The sequence below is a fragment of the Periplaneta americana genome, chromosome 17, assembly GCF_040183065.1.
Source record: "Periplaneta americana isolate PAMFEO1 chromosome 17, P.americana_PAMFEO1_priV1, whole genome shotgun sequence".
Classification (NCBI taxonomy): domain Eukaryota; kingdom Metazoa; phylum Arthropoda; class Insecta; order Blattodea; family Blattidae; genus Periplaneta; species Periplaneta americana.
In genome coordinates, this window is record NC_091133.1 from 128529248 (window position 1) to 128556291 (window position 27044).

Below are 27044 nucleotides of genomic sequence, written 5' to 3' on the forward strand. Positions count from 1 at the left end.
AGCTAAAAAAAGTAAAAAAAATTATGTAAATTGTAATTTCCGCCAGAAAATCCGTCACCCGTCAAAGGCATTTTTTCCCCGTCCGCTACGTTGAAATTCCGCCAGTTTTGACGGAATTTCCGTCCAGTTGGCAACACTGCAAATTTACTAATCAGAGTTAACCATCACAGGTTAACAAACTTGGTCGGAGCGGTAAAATATCCCTGTTGTTAATCAATAACAAAAAAAAAAAAAAAAATAGTGAACTGTAAATTTTGTTAGTATTGAATATTACAAAACATATACCGTACAAAATATAAAAATATGTAAACACATGTGTGACTACCACTATTTTCTATTTTATTAGTATGTATCTTTATGGTTATGAAATAATATTTTCAAAATGTATTTATTACTTTCAGCCTCTTTTCATCCTCTCAGCTTTCAGCCCTTCTAGGAAATGGCTTCTTTGTTGCCATGGTAACACCTTGTCATTATTAGAAATCTCGTTTGGATGTTAGTGGACACATTGCTAAAATTGTGTGCATAGTTTGAAAACATATTATCTGTGTGAATTATAATGCCATTTTTAAAGAAGAGCAACAAAATAGAACCGTTACGGAAACAGTGGGAAAAACAAACTTATAAAACTGGTCTTAGACATGCCGTGTTTAACATTCCTGGAGATAAATACATTGGAGAGTGGAAAACAAACAAAAAACATGGTAATTTTATTTTTGTTCTGAAGCTAATGTCTGTAATGAAAATGAGCCGTCGACGCGTTCATTATTTGCATTATGGACTACGTATTCTGCTGTATTGGGCAACAGGGTTGCGAGTTGCATGTAGCCTAAAGTCGCCTTAAAAACCAATAATAATCACCGCAGGCCTATTCTGAATAAAATGCAATGAAAGTATGCGGCATATATGAGGGGCTTAGAACAAAAAAACAGGTAAGTGACATTATAAAAAAATGAGATAAGTGCGTGTTGTGATAGCCCAAAAGGATGTTTCTTTGGGATAAAATCAGGTAAGTGATCACACTGTGCAGTGCTGCTATATGGGCATCATTTCACCAAACTAGTGTATAATATTCCATTGCATGTAGAACTTTAACTGTAATTTCCTCAAAACTAGGTTTCCGTCACTTACCTGCTTTTTGTTCTAAGCCCCTCATATTACTTACGTCTTTGAATAAAATTGTAATATGCGTTTATCCTATAAAGTGCTATTTTGTTTACCTCGGTTCGTATCTTTCACGGGGAGTAGCGAGAGCACACCAAGTCCGGCTTGAAGTAGAAGCGCTGTGAGGAAGTTATATGAATAAAATTAAACAATAAACCCATCGAAGTTACTATCCTTATTAACATTATTACCAATATAAATGGGACATAAGTATCTCACACCTGCATTAGCTGTAATCCTCTCCGAGTTGTTATACAGTATCTTATAAGAAATACACAAGCTTCAATTTTTCGTACCTAATACAATTAGTGACAGATAATCCTATAAAATTCTTATCATTAATAACGCTTATATACAGTAGAACCTCTATTATCCGTGGTAATGAAGGGGGTGAGCTGAACGGTTAATGGAAAAAATCGGATAATCCGTACGATAAAAGATTTTCGTAAATTTAGTGAATAATATTTACACTTTCGTAATTCCCTTAGTGGTTTTGCCGCTGTTGCGTTTAATATGCCAGATAGTGGATCAGAAGTTCTCTAAATTTAAGCCTGGTTATCGACGATGGCTTTTTAAGGGGCAAGGAAATTCCTTGTAATGGCTGTCTGTGGAAAGATATCACTATTGTAGGTCTCGTGTTGTAGATTTACGTACTTTCTACACTCCAATCTCGTTTTCTGATGCGAGATGAGCCACGGTTTATCTTTCCCCAAACCACTCAATTATTTACACTTTTTTTTTTTTTTTCGATTCTTAGCATAATTAGTGTTCGTTTAATACTCGTAGAAAATATTTCATATAAAAGTTATAATGTACGACAATTCGAACACTAGACCTTACTGTGTAAGGGAAAATGCTTGTAATAACCCCTCTAGAAAAAAATAACGTGCTAATACAACGTGTAATAGTTCATATACTTCTGCACCAAAAAAAAAAAAAAAAAAAAAAGCGAGAGAAAGACAAACGGTTAATCCAGCAGTCGGTTAATAGGGTGACGGATAATCGGAGTTCTACTGTAGTAACAAAAATTTATCTTTAAATTCAGGCAAATTCTCCCAGTACACGATTGAAATTCTACATGTATAATTACAACCAATCGACAACATAAGATCCATCAGTCACAACACAACATCAATATTGTATAGTACCTTAAGACATTTCATTCTTCGAACAATGTGAATTGTAATTAATTCTTTTTAAGCTAATATATTTATTTTATTCATAATTTATTTTAACATTACTGATAATTCGTATAATTCTAATTGATTAATTTGTATTTATACTGTAACATGAGTTATATGTATACACAATCAATTTCAATTTCAATTTTAAAAGTCTGCATCACATTGAAATTAATTATCCTCCAATTTTATTTATAGTTTTATATATAAAGCTCATAAAGATCCAACACCATGTATAATACATTGCTCATTTGTTATTTGCTCAATTTGATCAAGGTTCAGATTACATATTTTATTATATTTGATGATGCCCAATAAGGCGAAAACGTTAATATATTCCATATTAAATATAGCAAATAAACATTTGCAAATAGATGTGTCTTATGATTGAAATTTATATATACTTATTCTACTATATTACTAGGCATATCTGAAAATATAAAATGAATTGTAAATTCTCCCAGGCTTTGCGATATTGTTTCTCATATTTGCGAAGTTTTCCCATTAATATTATTATTAGCGGTTAACATTAGCAGAGCGTAATACCGCAATAAAAATGCGCAAAACAAACGAATCGCGGATGATGATAACGTATTTTGCGATCTTATAAAATTATGACGTGGGTATTGATCATAGAATACAGAGATAAAGAGAATTCGAAGCATATTGCAACGACACTGTCAACAATGATACGATTTTAAAAATTGGTCTGAAAAGTTCGCAAGTCCACTGCTGTGGAGTTAGCATGTCTGATTGTGAAACGGGTTCAAATACTGGTTGGGGTTTTCCCTCAACCAAATGAAGCAGAATTACTGAGTTAACTTTCGACATTGGACCTCAGACTCATTTCACCATAATTAATTCAAATATCATTGCCATCATTACCATAGCCCGGGTTAAATTCACGGTGCAGAGTGCTATATTTGTACAAGAGTGATAAAATCATTCACAGAACAGCACAATACACCTCAGGCTGCAGCGCAAGCCCTCAGGTCCCCTGTCTGGGGGGGGGACATTATTTGTAATTTATTAGCAACATCTGCTAATCCGTATGAAATCAGAACAAAGTGTGGTACATACAGACTAAATTTCACTAACAACTAAACAGTCAGGAGAGCTATAAATTGCGTATTTCTTTAACTGGGTTAAAATATGACAATCCATCTGCAAGACCAGACTTAAGCCGTATACTAACTTTAATAGAGCCAGGACGAGAAGTTATGGCACCGGCGCGAGGGACGCATTTTAGTTCGTTTGCTTGGACTCGCCCTCGCACTCAACTGGAGGGGTGTTGGGTTAGTTGGTTACTAGCATTCCGAGTGTTCAGATTGTTCTGCTACTACCGCTATTGCTAATACTGAAAACATTTTCCTTCTGACCGCCCTCATTATGGCATTGTCTAAGGTGTGAAATCATAGAGTAGTTCATAGTCAAGGACATGAAATAGCATATAATGTATGGAAATTCATGTCAGAAGAGGCTGTAAATGGAATACCAATTCCATTGAAAAGCGTGTGTGCAAGAGTACTGGCTCCCACTGGTATTTCAAAGCGAACCTTGGCAAGAATCAGGAAAGAAGGGAAAAATATTGAGGCAGGAACAACAGATCTTTCTCCAGTCCCGAAAAATCACAGCCGAAGAAGAAGATTGTTGCAGCTGTAAACAGTTTTGATGAGGAAGTCATAAGAAGACTCATCTATAATTTCTACGCTACGCATAAGCAGAGCCGACTCTGCAATCGCTTCTTCCAAAAATGGATATCAGTGTATGATTATGTAAAGAAAGTAGAGAATAATTACATTGAAATTGAGCACGTGATGGACAGTATTTTTTAGAACATTTCCATAAACTTAGGGACATCTGATTCCAGCACAGATCAGTCGTCTGATTCGGACGGAGAATAAAGATGGAATAGCGGGCGTAATTTCATTAGGTATCTTCGGACTCTTGAGTAGGAAAGTGGTGATACTAAGGTAAGACGAATGTTTTTGGAAAGAGATGAAACGGATATGCCTGCCGCTCTGAGCTTGAGAACCGTAACCCAAACAACCCCCACTCCTCTACCCTGCTGGCCGGCAATTTAAAACTTCGCGTATGTTGGTGCCATAACATCTCGTCTCAGCTCTACTTGTAGTGTACCTACACTGTCCTCCAAAAAAAAAAGTGTTGTGTACCTCAATTTTCGATGCCCGTGCGTCCTACTTTAAATGGTTCAAACCTACCCGCGCGAACGACAGTCTCTGTTTTCTCTAAGAAAGCAGGTTGGCTCTTTTTTTTCTCTTATGAGGGAGAAAGCAAAGATCACGCGGCGACGAGTAACGTTGGCAGTAGAAATACTCCCAGGCACTGTGACGTGAACCCACGCTAGCACCCCAAACAAAGAAGAGCTTAGTGACGTCAGCTCCGAGAGGGGTATATAAGAAGGCCCAGCGATGGGCCACGGACCCCATATATACTCCACCTTTATTATAAATTATGTATGCCCTAGTTCAGATAATATTAATAGTCTATTAAACATACGAGGTCACTCAATAAGTCGCAAATTGAAAGGACAGGGACCTCTCAAATTGCAGCTTAGATTTCACGGCGCTTCTTCCGACGGCCTTCACCTGCTTTGTCATCGAACAACAGATGACGGCGTCTTGCCATCCTAACGGCAAACACCAGCCAACTCCTCCTCGCCCCGTTCCGTGATCAATTGATCAATCTCAGCCCCCCTCGCGTATGTGGTACCTAAGAGGTTACGTCCAATTTCGGCTTCCCCTTCAAAATTTTCTAGAGCTCCTTCAGGGGAGCAGCGTAACCCGGAGTGAGACTAGTGGCCAACAGGCTTGGAGCTCACATATTTAGTTTTGTACAGCCCCGAACCCCTTGCAAGGACGCGTTTTGCGTAACTTTTTAAATTTTCCTCCCAATTCTCCTTCGATTTTTCGATTTTCGATTCGGGCCACGGACCACTTCCCTTCCCCCACTCTTTCTCTTCTACTATCACAAAGAACTTGCTAATTTCTTAGATAACAACCCTGAATTATGATAATAGGGGAACATAAATATATTGTAAGTTCACAGGGCTAACGGCTTCGAAGCTGGGTACCTGGTTCTAATGAAGTGCACTGGTAGCAATCTAAAACATGGGGGCATGAGATAATTACTCTGCCTGCCATCAAAAATCACTTCACTAAATCCCCAAGGTAAAAAAAAAAAAAAGAGCGGCAGACTGGTCAGAGGGGGGTTAGCTAGCAGCTGCCCTCGTCCAGTACTCACTCCTCTCGCTTAGGCGCAGAGACTTGCCTTTTGTTCGGACGTGTCTACACACGGCCACCACCCCAGGAACAGGGAGCCAGCCACGCCCCTGTCTCCTGTATTCTTTCCTACACCAGCCGAATCTTCTTCACTTCTTACGTACTTATTTTCTTCTCGTCTCGCCACAGGCCTCATCAGCACCTCCAACCCACACTTCTCTCCCCTGATCACCCTTATCTCTCACCACCCTGACTTCGACTCCCCGCTTGTTCAAATAAACACAACCATCTCCTCAGAATCCCCCCCCTCTAGTGTCGGTAAGTCGCATAGTACGCTGTGTTGATCCTCCGAACGCTAGAGGTCACCATACCCCCCCCCCCCAGTGTCGGTAAGTCGCATAGTACGCTGTGTTGATCCTCCGAACGCTAGGGGCCACCATTCCTACCCCTCTTGGAGTCGGTAAGTCGCATAGTACGCTGTGTTGATCCTCCGAATCCAAAGGGGTGTGTTCTCGAACGTCGATAAGTCGCATAGTACGCTGTGTTGATCCTCCGAACGCTAGGGGCCACCATTCCTACCCCTCTTGGAGTCGGTAAGTCGCATAGTACGCTGTGTTGATCCTCCGAATCCAAAGGGATGTGTTCTCGAACGTCGATAAGTCGCATAGTACGCTGTGTTGATCCTCCGAACGCTAGGGGCCACCATTCCTACCCCTCTTGGAGTCGGTAAGTCGCATAGTACGCTGTGTTGATCCTCCGAACGCTAGGGGCCACCATTCCTACCCCTCTTGGAGTCGGTAAGTCGCATAGTACGCTGTGTTGATCCTCCGAATCCAAAGGGATGTGTTCTCGAACGTCGATAAGTCGCATAGTACGCTGTGTTGATCCTCCGAACGCTAGGGGCCACCATTCCTACCCCTCTTGGAGTCGGTAAGTCGCATAGTACGCTGTGTTGATCCTCCGAATCCAAAGGGATGTGTTCTCGAACGTCGATAAGTCGCATAGTACGCTGTGTTGATCCTCCGAACGCTAGGGGCCACCATTCCTACCCCTCTTGGAGTCGGTAAGTCGCATAGTACGCTGTGTTGATCCTCCGAATCCAAAGGGATGTGTTCTCGAACGTCGATAAGTCGCATAGTACGCTGTGTTGATCCTCCGAACGCTAGGGGCCACCATTCCTACCCCTCTTGGAGTCGGTAAGTCGCATAGTACGCTGTGTTGATCCTCCGAATCCAAAGGGATGTGTTCTCGAACGTCGATAAGTCGCATAGTACGCTGTGTTGATCCTCCGAACGCTAGGGGCCACCATTCCTACCCCTCTTGGAGTCGGTAAGTCGCATAGTACGCTGTGTTGATCCTCCGAACGCTAGGGGCCACCATTCCTACCCCTCTTGGAGTCGGTAAGTCGCATAGTACGCTGTGTTGATCCTCCGAATCCAAAGGGGTGTGTTCTCGAACGTCGATAAGTCGCACAGTACGCTGTGTTTGATCCTTCGACCTAGAGAATCAACCATCATCCCGATTCCATCTCTCTCGTTATCCTGCCCACCCCACAACACACATGAAAGCAAGCCGATTTTTCCCAGGCACTCCCGTTACCCCTACCTTCCTTTCATTCAAGTCGTACTTTACTATCACCCCTCATAACTCTCCTCGCATCGAAGCCTCAAGACGAATTTCTAAACTATCAATTTCTATCACGACTCTCCCGTTACCCCTACCACAGGACTAGGAGGGAACCACAGTTATACTTTCTTTGTTAGCTATTTCTGTAATAAACAAATGTTACTTTGAAACAGTCGTTCCTTTAAACTTCACCACAGTTCCTTATTATCACCCCACCCACAAGCGACAGCCATCTTGTCACGTCACTCCCGTTTCCTCTCCCCACCTCGACAACACTTTGGAGAGGAACGACCACGGAGACCGGCGTACGACAAAAGCATAACCCTTCAATCAATTGAGAATATTTTACCTTAGACAGTTTTAATACACATGAACAGGAAACTTAAAGGTACACAACGAAAGAGCAGATATTCAAGGATTCAAAACATTTATTATTTAAATTTAAATATATACAGAATATAATTACAACAAGAGAAATAGAAATAAAATAATACTTCGGAATATGTATGATAAGACTTTCATGTGTTAAATTTTAACGTACCTTGTTAACATGTTTCGACCTATTTTGGGTCATCTTCAGAACTGGTCGTTGTTGGTCTTAGCGCCTCTTGTTTCCTGTGAGGGTGCGTTCGCATTGTAGAGTCAAAGAGAGTATGTGTTTTGAAATTGAGTTGTGTGTTGAGAATATCGTTGGGGTGTGTTTTCGTGTGTCTGTATATTTCATATTGTTCTAGTGTGTTTAGTTTCTGGCTTTTTGGTTGGATGTGCAGTATTTCCATGTCTGTGTTGATGTCTCTGTAGGTGTGGTTAGCATTTGTAATGTGTTCTGCATATGTGGAGGTGTTTTGTAATTTTGTTATGACTGTGATGTGTTCTTTGTAACGTGTTTGAAATAATCTGTCTGTCTGTCCCATGTAGAACTTGTTGCAGGAGTTACACTTGAGTTTGTATACGCCTGTGTGGTTGTATTTGTTTGTTTGTTTGTGTTGTTTGTGTGTTGAGATGTTTTTGTAGAGTGTTATTTGTTCTGTATGCGATGTTGTAATTTAATTTCTTGAATGAGGTTGCAATTTTATGTGTGTTTTTGTTTTCGTATGTTAGTGTGATGTATTTTTTGTGTTCTTGTGTTATTCTTCTGTTTTTTGTGGTTTTGTTTTATCTGTTGTCTATTATGTTGGGGTTGTATCCGTTTTCTTGTGCTATGTGTTTGATTGTGTTTAGTTCACAAATGCCAACCACACTTACAGAGACATCAACACAGACATGGAAATACTGCACATCCAACCAAAAAGCCAGAAACTCAACACACTAGAACAATATGAAATATACAGACACACGAAAACACACCCCAACGATATTCTCAACACACAACTCAATTTCAAAACACATACACTCTTTGACTCTACACTACGAACGCACCCACACAGGAAACAAGAGGCGGCAAGACCAGCAACGACCAGTTCTGAAGATGACTCAAAATAGGTCGAAACATGTTAACAAGATACGTTAAAATTTAACACCTGAAAGTCTTATCATACATATTCCGAAGTGATACAGTGTTAAAAGTTGTGTAATCAAGATGTATAAAATAATACAATCAATATAAAAAAGGAGATATAGTAATATTAACAAAAATACAGTAATATTTTTTCGTTTCCACGTTCTTTTAATCACTATTAAGACAGCAAATATTAGACATGTTAACAGTACCTATTTTCAAGGTATTATGCTTTTTTTTGGGGCTTGACTGCAACATAAGCGTTCTTTTGTTTACTGCCGTTGTTAAATTTGTGATGATGTTGGACACAGTATTTCTTTTGACTGCAGGCAAAGGATCTCTTTATACAAGATCAAGAACATTGTATGAAGGAGACTGGGTACATAATTATAGGCACGGACATGGAGTGCTTAGTGAAAAACAGTCCAATGATGTGTACAAAATTCAATATGTAGGAGAATGGCGCAATGGTAAAAAACAGGTAACTTTCATGACATTAACTTTGCTGATAACGAATTAAAGAAATTCATTAGCAGTGTTTCAAGTAAGATACTGGAAGTTTTGTCATTTCCAAAAGCTATTACTTAACTACTACTAAGAAGACACCCCAAGGCTCTCGTGAGACATTTTGATAAAAGCAGGTCAAGTGACTTGTTAAAACTGAACAGTTGGTTTCCTTACAGGACCTGTATCCTCAAGAAAAACTTGCATATGATGGAACTAGTTGTTTACAGGAGATTAATCTATAGCTCATCAAAGAGCTTTCGTCTTTGGAAAACACTTTCCAAAACTTGATGAGTAAGGGGTGGATGTTGATGAAAAGTCATATTTTTCTTTTAACTTTAAAACAATGCCCTTATGACGACTTGCCAAACTAACTTCCTATTATGACAAGTGTTGTATTGCATGTTTCCACGTATTCACATTTTTTTTATGTTCTAGTGATATTTAACTTATTTTATATTTTTGTTTTCATATTTTCCGACAATGGTATATCTATAATGTGATAAGTTGAGCTATATATAATCATAATTTTCCTTACTGTGTGTACTTAAAAATATTGTATTCATTGTATGCTTTGTACTGCACTATTTTATTACTACTATTAGTATTATTACTATTATTATTATTATTATTATTATTACTATTCTTATTTATTATTATTATTATTATTATTATTATTATTATTATTATTATCAATAATTGTCTTATTTTTTTATACTTTGTATGTCTCATTTATTTTGACCTGCTGTTCACATTTTATTATGCTTTTTTCTTTCTTTCTGTATGTTATATATTATGTCTGATTTCTACTTACTTGTTGTTTACATTTTATTATTATTATCTTATTCAGTTTTGTGTGTAAAATTGTACTGTACTTTGTAAATTTGTAGTGTTTTTTGTAATGGAGTTTTACTCCTGGTTAAGTGTTAGAGAAGGCCGTATGGCCTTAATTTTGCCAGGTTAAATAAATCATTATTATTATTATTATTATTATTACTAGCCGTACCCGTGCGCTCCGCTGCACCTGTTAGAAATAAATATAAAGTAATTACATAATTAAAATAGGACGTTTGATCCAGGGAACAACTTTTACAACAGCGCAAGATAATCTGCTTTGCTCATTACCCAATTTTTTTTTGCATTGCATTTATTGCAGAGGCGTATACTGGTTAAAGGGTTTGGGCTACCGCTGACCCTATTATTACACAAAATATATCTAACAATTACTTTAATTTTAATTACTATGGTAAAACTAATATTACAAAATTATTACATTATGTTATATTATAAACTTTTTCTTTTGTAATTTCCTTGGGCTACCGCCGGTAACCCCAGTAGCCCACAAAATACGCCCCTGATTTATTGCATATATATTTTATGTATTTTAACACGATTCAATTGAGCATAGTTAAAATTTGAATTATAAAATAATGGATTGCTAAGCTAACGTGCTAACACTCTCGTTGTTCGTTAATTCTCTGAGATTAAAATAAGTGTACATAAATATTATTTTAAGAAATACAGAAAACGAATGTACAAAATAGCCTATCAAATTTTCTGTGCATAAGAAGCTATTTTAATCTTACCTGTCCTCGATTTACTCCGATGTTACTGTAATAACATTATAGCATTATGTCCATCTAGAGAAACTAGACTTTCCAATGGTGAAATAATAATTTATTATACAAATCGGTTAATTTAGCTTCTGATATTACTTCATACAAACACAGAAACATTCTCTGTAGGCTATGTTTAATAGCTTTCGATTGTTGATGCCCAAGGCCCCTGTTTCGATTGTTGTTGTCCAAGGCCCCTTATAGACGAAGTCATTTGTTCTTAATTCATTGCACCGTCTCAGATGGCATTATTTTAATTTTAAAACTCATTTATCTCATTAAATATCAGTCCTATCAAACTTTTGTAAAGAATAAAACTTATCGGAAATCATTTTTAAAGAACTTTTGTTATATAACATTTTTCACAAAAATCAATAATAAGCGAGATATTTCGATTTATTTAATTCAGGCCCCCTTATAACCCCTCTTTTAAATAAAGTATTTTGAATGTCATATAGCCTAAAATCTAAGTTACAACGAACTTAATTTATATTCCAATTTTCATATAAATCGGTTCAGCCATTATCGCGTGAAAAGGTAACAAACACCCGGACAGACAGACATACAAACAAAAATTTCAAAAAAGCGATTTTCGGTTTCAGGATGGTTAATTATACATGTTAACACCAATTATTTTTGGAAAATCGAAAATTACCAGAAAAATTTTGGCTACAGATTTATTATTAGTACTTATAGATTATTATTATTATTATTATTATTATTATTATTATTATTATTATTATTATTATTATTATTATTATTATTATTATACATGTAGTAATTCATTTTATGTTGTATGAATCATGTAATTCAGTCATGGAGAAGAAACCATCATGCAGAATTTGCTCCATGTACTAACACATCTGGACACACTGCTGTATGCTGACCTTTGGCATGCAGCCTGTAATCTACAACAAATTACCTCAGATTTTGGACTTAGGATTTCTGCAGATAAAACTAAAGTTATGGCCTTGAAAGGGAAATATCCTATCCAAAGCAAAATTTGTATTAGTAACACTTCAAGTGAACGAGTTAATTCTTTTAATTTTTTGGATTACGAGATGTCATTTAGTACAGATGAAGAAAGACAAACAATATATCAAAATATATTAAAGTCACTGGGGTAATAAATCAAGTTTTTAAACCATCAAGAGTAAAGGAACACACCAGTCTTCAAATCTATAAGCCTCTTGCTAGACCTGTTGTAACATACGGTAGTGAGGCATGGACCATCAGAAAAACAGATGAGAAACGTTTGATGGCAGCAGAGATGAGTTTCATGAGAAGAATCGCAGGTTGTTCCCTTCTCCAACATCGAAGGAATATTGACATCATGAAAAATCTCAACACATGACAGAACTGACTTTTTGTGGACATTACTATTACTTACTTACAAATGGCTTTTAAGGAACCCGAAGGTTCATTGCCGCCCTCACATAAGCCCGCCAGCGGTCCCTATCCTGTGCAAGATTAATCCAGTCTCTATCATCATACCCCACCTCCCTCAAATCCATTTTAATTTTATCCTCCCATCTACGTCTCGGCCTCCCTAAAGGTCTTTTTCCCTCCGGTCTCCCAACTAACACTCTATATGCATTTCTGGATTCGCCCATACGTGCTACATGCCCTGCCCATCTCAAACGTCTGGTAACTTTCGAGGAATATCACTTTTGTTGACGTCGTACAAAATTTTGTCCAATATTCTTTTGAGAAGATTAACTCCATACGTAGATGGAATTATTGGGGATCATCAGTGCGGTTTTCGGCGTAATAGATCGACTACTGATCAGATTTTTTGTATTCGACAGATAATGGAGAAAAAATGGGAGTATAAGGGTACAGTACATCAGTTATTCATAGATTTCAAAAAGGCTTATGACTCGGTTAAGAGGGAAGTATTATATGATATTCTTATTGAATTTGGTATTCCCAAGAAACTAGTTCGATTAATTAAAATGTGTCTCAGTGAAACATACAGCAGAGTCCGTATAGGTCACTTTCTATCTGATGCTTTTCCAATTCACTGCGGGCTAAAGCAGGGAGATGCACTATCACCTTTACTTTTTAACTTCGCTCTAGAATATGCAATTAGGAAAGTTCAGGATAACAGGCAGGGTTTGGAATTGAACAGGTTACATCAGCTTCTTGTCTATGCGGATGACGTGAATATGTTAGGAGAAAATACACAAACGATTAGGGAAAACACGGAAATTTTACTTGAAGCAAGTAGAGCGATCGGTTTGGAAGTAAATCCCGAAAAGACAAAGTATATGATTATGTCTCGTGACCAGAATATTGTACGAAATGGAAATATAAAAATTGGAGATTTATCCTTCGAAGAGGTGGAAAAATTCAAATATCTTGGAGCAACAGTAACAAATATAAATGACACTCGGGAGGAAATTAAACGCAGAATAAATATGGGAAATGCGTGTTATTATTCAGTTGAGAAGCTCTTATCATCCAGTCTGCTGTCGAAAAATCTGAAAGTTAGAATTTATAAAACAGTTATATTACCGGTTCTTCTGTATGGTTCTGAAACTTGGACTCTCACTCTGAGAGAGGAACATAGGTTCAGGGTGTTTGAGAATAAGGTGCTAAGGAAAATATTTGGGGCTAAGCGGGATGAAGTTACAGGAGAATGGAGAAAGTTACACAACACAGAACTGCACGCATTGTATTCTTCACCTGACATAATTAGGACATTATTATTATAAATTATATAATAAAATAATTTTTTAAATAATCGTGGCCAGTTATGTAGCACTGTTCTACACATTAACAGTAATGTATAGAAAAAATAAACTAAAGAAATATATAATTTAAAATATATATGAAAAGTATATAATTTTGTCCGATTTTGTGAATTTTAGTGATACTGTATCTATCTTACTGACATCTTGCAGGGACATGGAATATATTCCTATTCAGATGGCAGTTGGTATCAAGGCGAGTGGAAGAATGGTGAACGACATGGTATTGGTTTATGTGTGCTACCTGATGGTTCATTTTACTATGGTCAGTGGGAAAATGATAAATACCATGGTCTTGGTTTGTATGTTAAGGGTGAGTTGTGCCAGATATATGGTATAATTATATTACATTGGAATCACTCGTTATAAGGTGACTGCATACTAGGCAACTTCCATGAAGGGAAAATGATTACCGGTACATACTGTTTTTTTTTTTTTTTTCATATTCTAAAAAATTTCAATTGACATTTATTTCGGAACATGTATGATAAGAACTTTCTTATGTTAAATTTTAACGTACTTTGTTAACATGTTTCGACCTATTTTCGGTCATCTTCGGAACTGGTCGTTGTTGGTCTTGGCACCTCTTGTTTCCTGTGTGGGTGCGTTCATAGTGTAGAGTCAAAGAGTGAATGTGTTTTGAAATTGAGTTGTGTGTTGAACATATCGTTGGGGTGTGTTTTCGTGTGTCTGTATATTTCATATTGTTCTAGTGTGTTGGATGTGCAATATTTCCATGTCTGTGTTGATGTCTCTGTAGGTGTGGTTGGCATTTGTGATGTGTTCTGCATATGCAACAACTTCTACATAGGACAGACAGGCAGATCATTTCAAACACGTTACAAAGAACACAGCACAGCCATAACAAAATTACAAAACACCTCCACATATGCAGAACACATCACAAATGCCAACCACACCTACAGAGACATCAACACAGACACGGAAATACTGCACATCCAACCAAAAAGCCAGAAACTCAACACACTAGAACAATATGAAATATACAGACACACGAAAACACACCCCAACGATATTCTCAACACACAACTCAATTTCAAAACACATACACTCTTTGACTCTACACTACAAACGCACCCACACAGGAAAGAAGAGGGGCCAAGACCAACAACGAACAGTTCCGAAGATGACCGAAAATAGGTCGAAACATGTTAACAAAGTACGTTAAAATTTAACACAAGAAAGTTCTTATCATACATATTCCGAAGTGATACAGTGTTAAAAGTTGTGTAATCAAGATGTATGACATTTATTATAATTAGGGCGAGGATTTATGTGCACTCAAAATTTAAAAATAAGCTGACTATGGAACACTTTAGTGCATTTTTAATGAGAGTAACTTCTAACTATACTTTTATTTTTACGACATTAGGATAAGAATTTCTTCATTGCAAGAATTAGGAAGCCATGGGATAAATATAGGTTAATGGGTAAAGGGGAAGGAGGGAGGTACATTGAAAAGATACAGTGTAATTTATTGAGGTTACGTTTTTAAAATAGATAAGTATTGAGTTATTCTGACGTGTCTATTTATTGAATAACCTACAATCTCTTCTTCTGTAGCTAATGGAAATCGATATGAAGGGGAATGGCACTGTGGTAACAAACATGGCCATGGAAAATTCTACCACTTGAAAAGTGGTCAGTTACAAGAAGGAGTGTGGCGTGACAACATTTGTGTGCGCAGCAACATGACTGACATCTACTTTAGACAGTCGGCACCAGAACCCACAAATTACCCCATACCTGAAGTAAGATTTCATTACTACTAAAGTATGTTCTATTATTTAATGATTTTGGACACTATAGACGGTTTTCGAAAAAGCAGATCTTGCGCAGATGGATATTTTATTTTTAAGATTTTGATCGAAAAACATAGGGAATTTAATAAAGAAACTCACTTGGCTTTTATTGATTACGAAAAAGCTTACGACCGTGTTGAAAGAAATAAGCTCTTTCAAATTTTGGCAGATGATTCAGTTCCAAACACAATTATAAGAACAATTTACGAATTATATAACCACAATATTATCAAAATTACTATTGTATCAGGACATACTGAATGGAGACCGATAAACTGTGGAGTTCGTCAATGATGCCCCTCTCACCACTTTTATTCAATATATACATCAACTCCATCATCAGACACTGGTGACTAACAATTCGTGGAAACATCCCGCTCTTCCGAAATTGTACTCTAGATACATTATTATATGCAGACGATCAGGTTCTTTTTGCTGCAAATGAAGACGAGCTGCAATACTCAATACATCACCTGAATATAATAGCACAAAATTTCAATATGAAAATTTCCCCAAACAAAACAAAAATTATGGCGTTCCAAGGTAAACAGCCAGTTAGGGGTAAAATTTGCATTGGAACCCATACGTTAGAACAAGTAAACTAATTTAAATATTTAGGTTATAATTTGACATATTTACCTGTTACTGATATATCTGAAAATATTCAACATTTTAATGGAGCCTTAAGAACCATCAACCAGGTTTTCACAACCACGAAAACCCAAAAACATACCAGGTTAAAAGCATATAAAGTTCTAGCAAGACCTGTCCTCATGTATGGTATTGAGGCCTGGACTGTCCGAAACTCAGATGTTCAACGCCTGACAACTGCGGAAATGAGATTTCTAAGGAGGACTGCCGGCTACAGCTTGCTTGACCACAAAAGGAATGAACTAATTACAAAAGAATTGAAAATTACACCTATTTATGAACATCTCAACCACTATAGACAAAAATGGCTTAACCATGTCAATAGGATGGACCGTTCTAGACTCTCAAGACAAATATACCACATGGAAGACGATCTTTGCAGATGACACAATATAGTAATTACAGCCAATAACTCCAACACATTCCAATCTTCAACAGAAGAAATCCTCTTCAAAATATGTGACTGGTTCTCAGTCAATAAATTAGTATTAAATTGTAACAAAACTAACATAATTCAATTTAAATCCTGTCCAAATTCAACGTCGCAAATTTCTAGCGCAATAATTAATAATAGATCCCTATTAGAAACAACAACAACCAAATTTCTTGGCTTAAAAATCGATGTGTTAATTTGGAAAAATCATATTAAAGAAATTACCCCCAAACTAAATTCAGCTTGTTTTGCTATTAGATCTATGCAAAAGATAGTAAATATCAATACCTTAAAAACAATATACTTTGCATACTTCCACTCGGTAATGAGTTTTGGAATAATATTCTGGGGAAATTCCACAGATAGTAACAATATATTTCTATTACAAAAAAGAGTAATTAGAATAATAGTAGGTGCCAAATCTAGGGAATCGTGTAGGACTATTTTAAAAAAACTGCAAATAATGCCCATGGCTTGTCAGTATATCTTTTCATTAATAGTCTTCCTCGTATGTAATCGTGAAAACTTTGTAACTAATTCAACAGTTCATAGCATAAATACACGTCAAAAAAATGACTTTCATACTCCATCGGCAAGTCTATTGTGCTATAAAAAAGGAGTGCGTTATATGGCAGTAAAAATTTTTAATAGCCTCCCTATCGATATAAAAAATGAAACTCAAAACATAAGATTATTTAGGGCCAAATTAAAGAAGTACCTAATTTCTCACGCCTTCTATTCTGTAGGTGAATTCATGACATTCAATAACACTTCATGAAATTGATACTAAAACTTTGTGTTGTACTAGTAGACTATATTGTAAATCTCGTCTGTATATATTTAATCTAGACTGTGACTATAAATTAAGATTTTATAATAGTATTAAGTTTTTTGACTTGTTCCATATTCTAGCTGTAAGCATGTATGAATACCATGGAATGTTAATAAATACAATACAATACAATACAATCTTTGGGACGCCCCCTGAAAAGATAGACGGAGACCGTAACAGGCCACTAGGCCTAATACCTGCAAGGACGATGATGATGATGATGATGATGATGATGATGATGATAGACGGGAAAATACTTTCTTACCATGAAACTACTGAAGTAGGCTGTGTGCATTTGTTGTTTACCGAAGTGACATCGAAATTTTCTGTGAGGTTTAGACTAGCACCACAATGTAGGCTACAGTTTTCCAGGCAGAAGTTTTCGCTGTAAAAGAAGCAGTGCAATGGAAGGTAGACAACAAAGCTAATGCTCGTGTTGAAGTGATTCACATGCTGCGCTCAAATAAATCAATAGCAAGTACTGCCTTAGCACAATGGCTGTCGGTGCCAGGGAGTTATATCACACTGAACACGTATCACATCTGTATGGGATGGTTGCAGGGTCATGTGGGCATAGATGGCAATGAACGAGCTGATCAACTTGACAAAACAGCAGCAACCACTAACTTAGAAAAAAAATATACACCAGTATGAACACTATATTTCGGATTTATACAAATGTCGTTGCTTCTCTCTCTCCAATTTCTATTTCACTAAAATCAGAAGTAAACACTGAAATACTGAAACAATTGTCTTTAGAGATAATTAATATTAGGTACCCTCCACAAAACTGGCTTCATTTATACACCGACGGATCCTTGATCTCCAGAGAACAAGGTGCCAGTGCAGGTGTTACGTGCTGTCTCTTCTCATTTTATAGATCTCTTGGGTATGGAACAACAAGTTTTGATGGAGAAATCATTACAATAAGTGAAAGTCTCAGGAATCTTCTATGCCACATCAATAAATTTAAGAATGCAGTTATATTGCCAGGCTCTAAAGCAGCTATTCTATCAATAGTCTCTAAACACACACCTTCATCTCAAACAGCAAAAATAACTAAAATGCTCTCTCAATTAATATCACTCAATAAAAGAATTGTATTCCAATGGATACCATCCCATTGTGGAATCCTGGGAAACGAGAATGCAGATGCTTTAGCAAAGAAGGGCAGCACTGCTACTTACAGACCTGTTACCAAATCTACGTATTACTCTGTGAAAAGATTTATTAAATCTACATATTTAAACTTCAACAAACAAAATTTGATAACACAATCTCAGGGGAAAAAATGGAACTCTTTGCATCAGAATCCACAGTTAATTCCCGATTTACCACGAAAATCGTCTGTAGCTGCATTTAGATTGACAACTGGCCACGATTGTTTGGCCAAACACCTGCATAGAATTGGAATATAACAGTCCCCTAACTACCCATTGTGCAACTCAAACCAAGAAATGAATTCGGAACACCTCAAAATCTGTGCTTCAGTGGCTGGTCATGATAATATCTTTGAAAAATATTGGAGTGCAAGAGATCAAATGACTTTATTGTCAAACGCCTGGCATTAGAAAACAACAAAAACAATATTTCTATTTCACTCTGTCTAAGTAGTCTTTTTCTTGAAGTTCCCTTTTCTTCTTCATAGCTTCCATTACATCATCTCTCCAGCTATATGTGGGTCGACCCTGTACCCTCTTTCCTGGTGGTATCCATTCTATATCTTCTTCGGCAATCTTTGACCTGGAAATGTTCAAAAACTTGCCCAGACATGTTCAAACATTTTTAACAAGGGCCAGAACAGGTCACATTGTCACACAATTGCACCTACACCGATTTCACATTTCTGATACTCCTACTTGTCTGATGAAGATCTGGAACACATTCTTCTATACTGTCCATCCATAAGCCACAAAAGAAGTAAATTAAAATCATCAGTACCAGTTGCAGAAAACACAGCCCTGCAGCATATATTGACTACACCCCAACTCTGGCTACCAGCAACAGGCATCTATAATGAACACCGATACAAATACCCCTCATTTCTCATGAAAAACAAGAACTGAAAAGACTACAGTGGACTTTATGTTGTCAGCAAACAGCTGGATACAATATGAAGATTGATTGATTCGGCCATCTTGATTTGTCCATTCTTATAATGTATCCATACCAAACTAACTGTCGTTTCTTGACTTCATCTATGATGTCTCTATCATTTCTATAATTTCCTTTATTACTGCATTAGGAATTCTATCCATTCTTGTTTTTCTACATCATCTTCCTAAAAATCCATTTCAGTAGAAAATAGTTTCTCTCTAAATCTCTGCTTTAATCCTCATCTTCCGCCCCACACTCTGGACCATGCTTCTGTAAATTCTTCTCTTTGTACTCTTCAGTATGTCCTTTTCCCACAAAATAGAATTTAAGCAAGTGACCTATTTTCGCTGGATGGCAAGTGACCTACTTTGTCTGTATGGCAAGTGACCTAATTTATCTGTATGGCAGGTGCGCTTCTTTGGATGGCAAGTGATCTAATTTCTCAGGATGGCAAGTGACCTGTTTTACCTGGATCGCAAGTGGCCTACTTTATCTGTACAGCAAGTGACCAACTATCTCCGGATGGCAAGTGACCTACTGTCGTTGTATGGCAAGTGACCTTCTTTTCCTTGATGGAAGTGACCTACTTTCGCTGCATGGCAAGTGACCTACTTTCGGGTGTATGGCAAGTGACCTATTTTCGGTGTATGGCAAGTGACCTACTTTCGCTGGATGGCAAGTGACCTACTTTCGCTGGATGCTAGTGACCTACTTTCGCTGGATGGCAAGTGACCCACTTTCGCTGGATTGCAAGTGACCTACTTTCGCTGGATGGCAAGTAACGTACTTTCGGTGTATGCCAAGTGACCTAGTTTCGCTGGATGGCAAGTGACCTACTTTCGCTGGATGGCAAGTGACCTACTTTCGGTGTATGGCAAGTGACCTACTTTCGCTGGATGGCAAGTGACCTACTTTCGCTGGATGGCAAGTGACCTACTTTCTCTGGATGGCAAGTGAATTACTTTCACTGGATGGCAAGTGACCTACTTTCGCTGGATGGCTAGTGACCTACTTTCGCTGGGTGGCAAGTGACCTACTTTCTCTGGATGGCAAGTGACCTACTTTCGCTGGATGGCAAGTGACCTACTTTCGCTGGATGTCAAGTGACCTATTTTCGCTGGATGGCAAGTGACCTACTTTTGGTCTTTGGCAAGTGACCTACTTTCGGTGTATGGCAAGTGACCTACTTTCGCTGGATGGCAAGTGACCTACTTTCGCTGGATGGCAAGTGACCTACTTTTGCTGGGTGGCAAGTTACCTACTTTCTCTGGATGGCAAGTGACCTACTTTCACTGGATGGCAAATGACCTACTTTCGCTGGGTGGCAAGTGACCTACTTTCTCTGGATGGCAAGTGACCTACTTTCGCTGGATGGCAAGTGACCTACTTTCGCTGGATGACAAGTGACCTACTTTCGCTGGATGGCAAGTGACCTATTTTCGCTGGATGGCAAGTGACCTACTTTCGGTCTTTGGCAAGTGACCTACTTTCGGTGTATGGAAAGTGACCTACTTTCGTTGGATGGCAAGTGACCTACTTTCGGTGTATGGCAAGTGACCTACTTTCGCTGGATGGCAAGTGACCTACTTTCTCTGGATGGCAAGTGACCTACTTTCGGTGTATGGCAAGTGACCTACTTTCGCTGGATGGCAAGTGACCTACTTTCGCTGGATGGCAAGTGGCCTACTTTCTCTGGATGGCAAGCGACCTACTTTCGCTGGATGGCAAGTGACCTACTTTCGGTGTATGGCAAGTGACCTACTTTCTCTGGATGGAAAGTGACCTACTTTCGCTGGATGGCAAGTATCCTACTTTCGCTGGATGGCAAGTGACCTACTTTCTCTGGATGGCAAGTGACCTACTTTCGGTGTATGGCAAGTGACCTACTTTCGCTGGGTGGCAAGTGGCCTACTTTCTCTGGATGGCAAGTGACCTACTTTCGCTGGATGGCTAGTAACCTACTTTCGCTGGATGGCAAGTGACCTACTTTCGGTGTATGGCAAGTGACCTACTTTCGCTGGATGGCAAGTATCCTACTTTCGCTGGATGTCAAGTGACCTACTTTCGCTGGATGGCAAGTGACCTACTTTCTCTGGATGGCAAGTGACCTAATTTATCTGTATGGCAGGTGCGCTTCTTTGGATGGCAAGTGATCTAATTTCTCAGGATGGCAAGTGGCCTACTTTAGATGGATGGCAAGAGGCCTACTTTCGCTGGATGGCAAGTGACCTACTTTCTCTGTGTGACAAGTGGCCTACTTTAGATGGATGGCAGGTGACCTACTTTCTCCGGATGGCAAGTGACCTACTTTCTCTCCATAGCAAGTGTCCTACTTTTGCTGGATGGCAAGTGTCCTACTTTCGGTGTATGGCAAGTGACCTACTTTCGCTGGGTGGCAAGTGGCCTATTTTCGCTGGATGGCAAGTGACCTACTTTCGCTGGATGGCAAGTGACCTATTTTCGCTGGATGGCAAGTGACCTACTTTCGCTGGATGGCAAGTGACCTACTTTTGCTGGATGACAAGTGACCTACTTTCGCTGGATGGCAAGTGACCTACTTTCGCTGGATGGCAAGTGACCTACTTTCGCTGGATGGCTAGTGACCTACTTTCGCTGGATGGCAAGTGACCTACTTTCGCTGGATGGCAAGTGACCTACTTTCGCTGGGTGGCAAGTGACCTACTCTCTCTGGATGGCAAGTGACCTACTTTCGGTGTATGACAAGTGACCTACTTTCGCTGGATGGCAAGTGACCTACTTTCGCTGGATGGCAAGTGAGCTAATTTCGCTGGATGGCAAGTGACCTACTTTCGGTGTATGGGGAAGTGACCTACTTTCCCGGGATGGCAAGTGACTTATTTTCGCTGGATGGCAAGTGACCAACTTTCGCTGGGTGGCAAGTGGCCTACTTTCCCTCGATGGCAAATGACCTATTTTCATTCGAAGGCAAGTGACCTACTTTCCCGCGATGGCAAGTGGCCTACTTTCGTTGGATGGCAAGTGACCTACTTTCGGTGTATGGCAAGTGACCTACTTTCGCTGGATGGCAAGTGACCTAATTTCGCTGGATGGCAAGTGACCTACTTTCGCTGGATGGCAAGTGACCTATTTTCGCTGGATGGCAAGTAACCTACTTTCGCTGCATGGCAAGTGACCTACTTTAGGTGTATGACAAGTGTCCTACTTTCTCTGGATGGCAAGTGACCTACTTTCCCGCGATGGCAAGTGGCCTACTTTCGTTGGATGGGAAGTGACCTACTTTCGCTGGGTGCCAAGTGACCTACTTTCGCTCGATATAAGTGACCTATTTAGTATTATCCGATCTTCTAAAGCCAAACAGAAAGTCGCTAAAAATTACGTTTCTGTCAAAGTAATTATAAATCTGTTGGCGTAGGCTCCTGCAGCTGCTGTTCATGGGTTGTGAGTTTCCCGGCTTGTGCCTGTTGTCTCAGTTGCTGGAGCTAACATTTCCATCGTTTCGTTGCTGTGGTGCTCTGAGGTCGATCACAGCAGGATGATCGAAACGGTAACTCCAGCAACTGATATAACACGTCACAAGCCCGGAAACTCACAACGCATATTTATAAATTTGTTTATTTAATGAAATCTTAAAAACTTTTGAGATGGTTTGAAACAAACTAATAGGCCCATACCATATTGGTTTTTATCACTTTTCTTGAACACAGAAAAAACCTTAATAATCATAAAGTCTTTAGCAAAGATGCAACTATCAATACTGGCATTAAAAATATGTGTTAAAGTTTCACATATTCTTCACGCCATGAAATGTGAAGAGTACTGCGAGACCTTCCAGTTACGGTACTGGTTTTGTATTTGGCACGAAGCGTGGATTGGATTCACTAAATATCCTTCTCTGTTCCTCTGGGATACTTACTTACTTACTCACTGGCTTTTAAGGAACCCGGAGGTTCATTGCCGCCCTCACATAAGCCCGCCATTGGTCCCTATCCTGAGCAAGATTAATCCATTCTCTATCATCATATCCCACCTCCCTCAAATCCATTTTAATATTATCTTCCCATCTACGTCTCGGCCTCCCTAAAGGTCTTTTTCCCTCTGGCCTCCCAACTAACACTCTATATGCATTTCTGGATTCGCCCATACGTGCTACATGCCCTGCCCATCTCAATGTCTGGATTTAATGTTCCTAATTATGTCAGGTGAAGAATACAATGCGTGCAGTTCTGTGTTGTGTAACTTTCTCCATTCTCCTGTAACTTCATCCCTCTTAGCCCCAAATATTTTCCTAAGCACCTTATTCTCAAACACCCTTAGCCTATGTTCCTCTCTCAAAGTTAGAGTCCAAGTTTCACATCCATAAAGAACAACCGGTAATATAACTGTTTTATAAATTCTAACTTTCAGATTTTTTGACAGCAGACTGGATGATAAAAGCTTCTCAACCGAATAATAACAGGCATTCCCCATATTTATTCTGTGTTTAATTTCCTCCCGAGTGTCATTTATGTTTGTTACTGTTGCTCCCAGATATTTGAACTTCTCCACCTCTTCAAAAGATAAATTTCCAATTTTTATATTTCCATTTCGTACAATATTCTCGTCCCGAGACATAATCATATTGTGACCAGCGTCCCGCAAGAAAGCAGATCGCGCAGGGACGGCGCGCGGCGGAGAGAAGTAAGGGGAAAGGGCCTACGCGGCGAGAGAGTGGAGAGAGAATGCGCGCGCATCTGGTGCTGGTAGAGAGGAGAGGTCTCTGGATTTTTCTGGAGTGCCATCTCTAGAGACGCGTGGAACTTTCGAGGCTACGTCGCTGTGGTTATAAATTACGGACGCGAAGGAACGAGATAGAGTTTTTCAGTTATTCAGTCAGTGAGTAAGCCAGAGCAAGCAAGCCAGTCTTGTGTACCGGAGTTCGACTCGAGTGTGCGTCCGCAACTGTATCAGCATCCGAAGGCCTGAGTTTGAGTGCAGTGGACCGCAGTTGGAGGGACCTGAGTTCGAGTGCAGTGGACCGCAGTTGAAGGGACCTGAGTTCGAGTACAGTGGACTGTCTCTGAAGGTCTGTGGTTCGAGATACTGTGAACTCGAGTGACTGAGCTAGAAGAACTGTGAACTGAGAACTGATAGTTCTGATTTGTAAATAGTGCTTTGTAAATATTAGTTAAGATTAACAGTTCATTGTTGTTCGTATTAGTCCAAGTAAATTGTCATTGTCGTCGGTGGAGTGCTATAACGAATACTGTGTTGAGTGAAAATCCAATTGTTGACAAGAGCGGTTAAGGTGAATTGTAGAAAGGAATTATTGTTGGAAGAATAAATCCTATTGTTGAGTTGAAATAAATTCACAATATACTTTGTCGTTTTGGGATTTACTTCCAAACCCATCTCTTTACTTGCTTCAAGTAAAATTCCCGTATTTTCCCTAATCGTTTGTGGATTTTCTCCTCTCCTCTGGGATACAAATGGAAAATTTACATTTAGGTTGATTGTTGAAATGTTGGCAGATTTACCAGTAAGAGTATGAAAGTTAAAAGATGGTGAAGTAAAGCATCAATCTGTGTTGAATGGGTATTAGCTGTGAAGAAAGTCAAGGCTAAATTAAAAGATCACAGCACCACTGAAGAAGGAGAATAAGAAGAACAAGTATTTTCTTCATAAATAATTTGTAGTGAAATCTTAAATTTATTCAATTGGATAATAATTCTTAGAATTAAATTATATCTATGCCAATACTCTCGAAAGTAGAAAACCCACACTCATTAAAATGTATGTGGAGTGTCTTATACGAGGCCTGTCTAAAAAGTATCCGACCTTTAGCCACAAAAAATATTTCAAATACCTGACGAGGTTGGGACCCTAATCCCCTTCAAAGTAGGCCCCTTGTGCTTGCACACACTTAGCCCACCGATCCTTCCACTGCCGGAGACACCTATGGAAGTCTTCTTTTGGAATGGTGTTCAGCTCCGTCGTCGCGTTCCGCATTATCTCTTCTCTACTCTCAAAACGGGATCCTTTCAGTGGTGTCTTCAATTTTGGAAACAACCAGAAGTCGCAAGGAGCCAGGTCTGGAGAGTAGGGAGGTTGGCGAACGGTTGTAATTCCATGTTTGGCCAAGAAAGTGTGGATCAATTGGGATGAATGTGCGGGGGCGTTGTCGTGATGCAAGTGCCAGTTGTTCGCCGTCCACATGTCTGGTCTTTTGTGCCGAACTGCATCACGGAGTCGCCGGAGAACATCGTGATAGTACTCTTTTGTCACCGTTTGTCCTTCCGGTGCGTATTCGTGATGCACAATTCCACGGACATCAAAGAAAACAGTCAGCATCACCTTGATTTTGCTTCGCACCTGCCACGCTTTCTTCGGCCTTGGGGAGACTCGGGATGCTTCCATTGCTACGACTGTCTTTTTGTTTCTGGGTCTTACCCGTACACCCATGCCTCATCTCCAGTTATCACGGTGTTCAGAAACCCAGGATCAGTGTTGGCGGTGTCCAGAAGTTCCTGTGCAATGTCACAACGGAGGTCTTTTTGTTCTGGGGACAACAACTTGGGCACGAATTTCGCAGCCACTCAGTTCATGTTCAAATCATCACGCAAAATTGCATGTGCAGAATCTTTACTCACTCCAACCTCTGCGGCAATCTCCCGCACGGTCAAACGACGATCTGCCATCACCAAATTTCGCACCCTCTCAACAACAGCTGCACTCCGAGCAGTTTGGGGCCTGCCACAACGCTGCTCACTCTCCGCTGATGTGCGGCCATCTTTGAATCGGTTGAACCACTCCTTAATTTGTGTTACACCCATCACATCTTCCCCAAACACCTGCTGAATCTTACGAATTGTTTGACTTTGAGAATCACCAAGCTTTTGACAAAATTTGATGCAGTATCTTTGCTCAATTCGTTCAGTCATCTTGCGAGAAAACTAAATCCGACAAACACCTAGAACAGCACCTTACTTGGCGACCACCAGCCAGTGACTGGCACAAGCGAATGCGGTGAAAAAATTCAAGCATGCGCATTACGGTTCCTCCTTCCACTGTGCACAGTGGCACCGCCTTAGAATCACTACTTTGCGCGGGAAAATTTAAGGTTGGATACATTTTAGACAGGCCTCGTACTTTTCATTGGTTGTCTTCTTTAATCTTCCATCTTCTTATTCTCATTCTACTTGCTTCCATTGCAGATCTCCGTAACAGATGGTCACCAAGAACAGCAATTTTGATTTCTGGAGCATGCTACGAGACAAAATAATAGCGCAACAGATTTTCTCAATGTGGTCTGGTTTCTCCAACCAATCCCATTCTACACTGCTCCATCATCACCAACATATTTCCAGAATGAAATTGACGGCCACCCACCTGGAATTGTGACAGAAGTGTTTGTTTTGTTGTACGAATCATGAACGTAGTTTCTACAAAAATAATTGTAAAAAAATTTTAGTCTCTAATTGTGACAAAATTAAATATTTTATTATTAATTGGTCTACATGTACATTTGATACTTCAAACTCAAGTTTATGATAGTTGAAAATACATCACACATCCATATTTATTTATTTCAATCTATTCCCCATTAAGGAATTTCAGGGTGGGGAAGTGTTTGTAATTCTACTCTCACTTCACTAAAGGTGCATCA

The 27044-nt window shown here is 39.1% G+C and overlaps 1 protein-coding gene across 2 annotated transcripts; it reads left to right on the plus strand.

Moving 5' to 3' along the window:
* The first annotated feature begins 432 nt into the window (after positions 1 to 432).
* LOC138692604 (MORN repeat-containing protein 3-like) lies at positions 433 to 26956 on the plus strand. 2 transcript variants are annotated; one of them, XM_069815624.1, is made up of 5 exons: positions 433 to 704; positions 9041 to 9192; positions 13738 to 13897; positions 15169 to 15356; positions 26593 to 26956. In XM_069815624.1, the coding sequence occupies exons 1-5, from the start codon at positions 560 to 562 to the stop codon at positions 26629 to 26631; spliced, it is 684 nt and encodes a 227-aa protein (XP_069671725.1). In that variant the 5' UTR covers positions 433 to 559; the 3' UTR covers positions 26632 to 26956. The 2 variants fall into 2 exon arrangements, with proteins under 2 accessions (XP_069671725.1, XP_069671726.1); XM_069815625.1 differs by lacking the exon at positions 9041 to 9192 and having other exon boundaries at positions 441 to 704.
* The last annotated feature ends 88 nt before the right edge of the window (positions 26957 to 27044 follow it).

What these genes read in the sequence shown, in the direction of transcription:
- LOC138692604 (XM_069815624.1), top strand. Translation starts at nt 560, where the DNA reads ATGCCATTTTTAAAGAAGAGCAACAAAATAGAACCGTTACGGAAACAG. An exon ending in GAAAACAAACAAAAAACATG is followed by an intron (nt 705 to 9,040) that starts GTAATTTTATTT and finishes TTTTGACTGCAG; the next exon opens with GCAAAGGATCTCTTTATACA. An exon ending in GGCGCAATGGTAAAAAACAG is followed by an intron (nt 9,193 to 13,737) that starts GTAACTTTCATG and finishes GACATCTTGCAG; the next exon opens with GGACATGGAATATATTCCTA.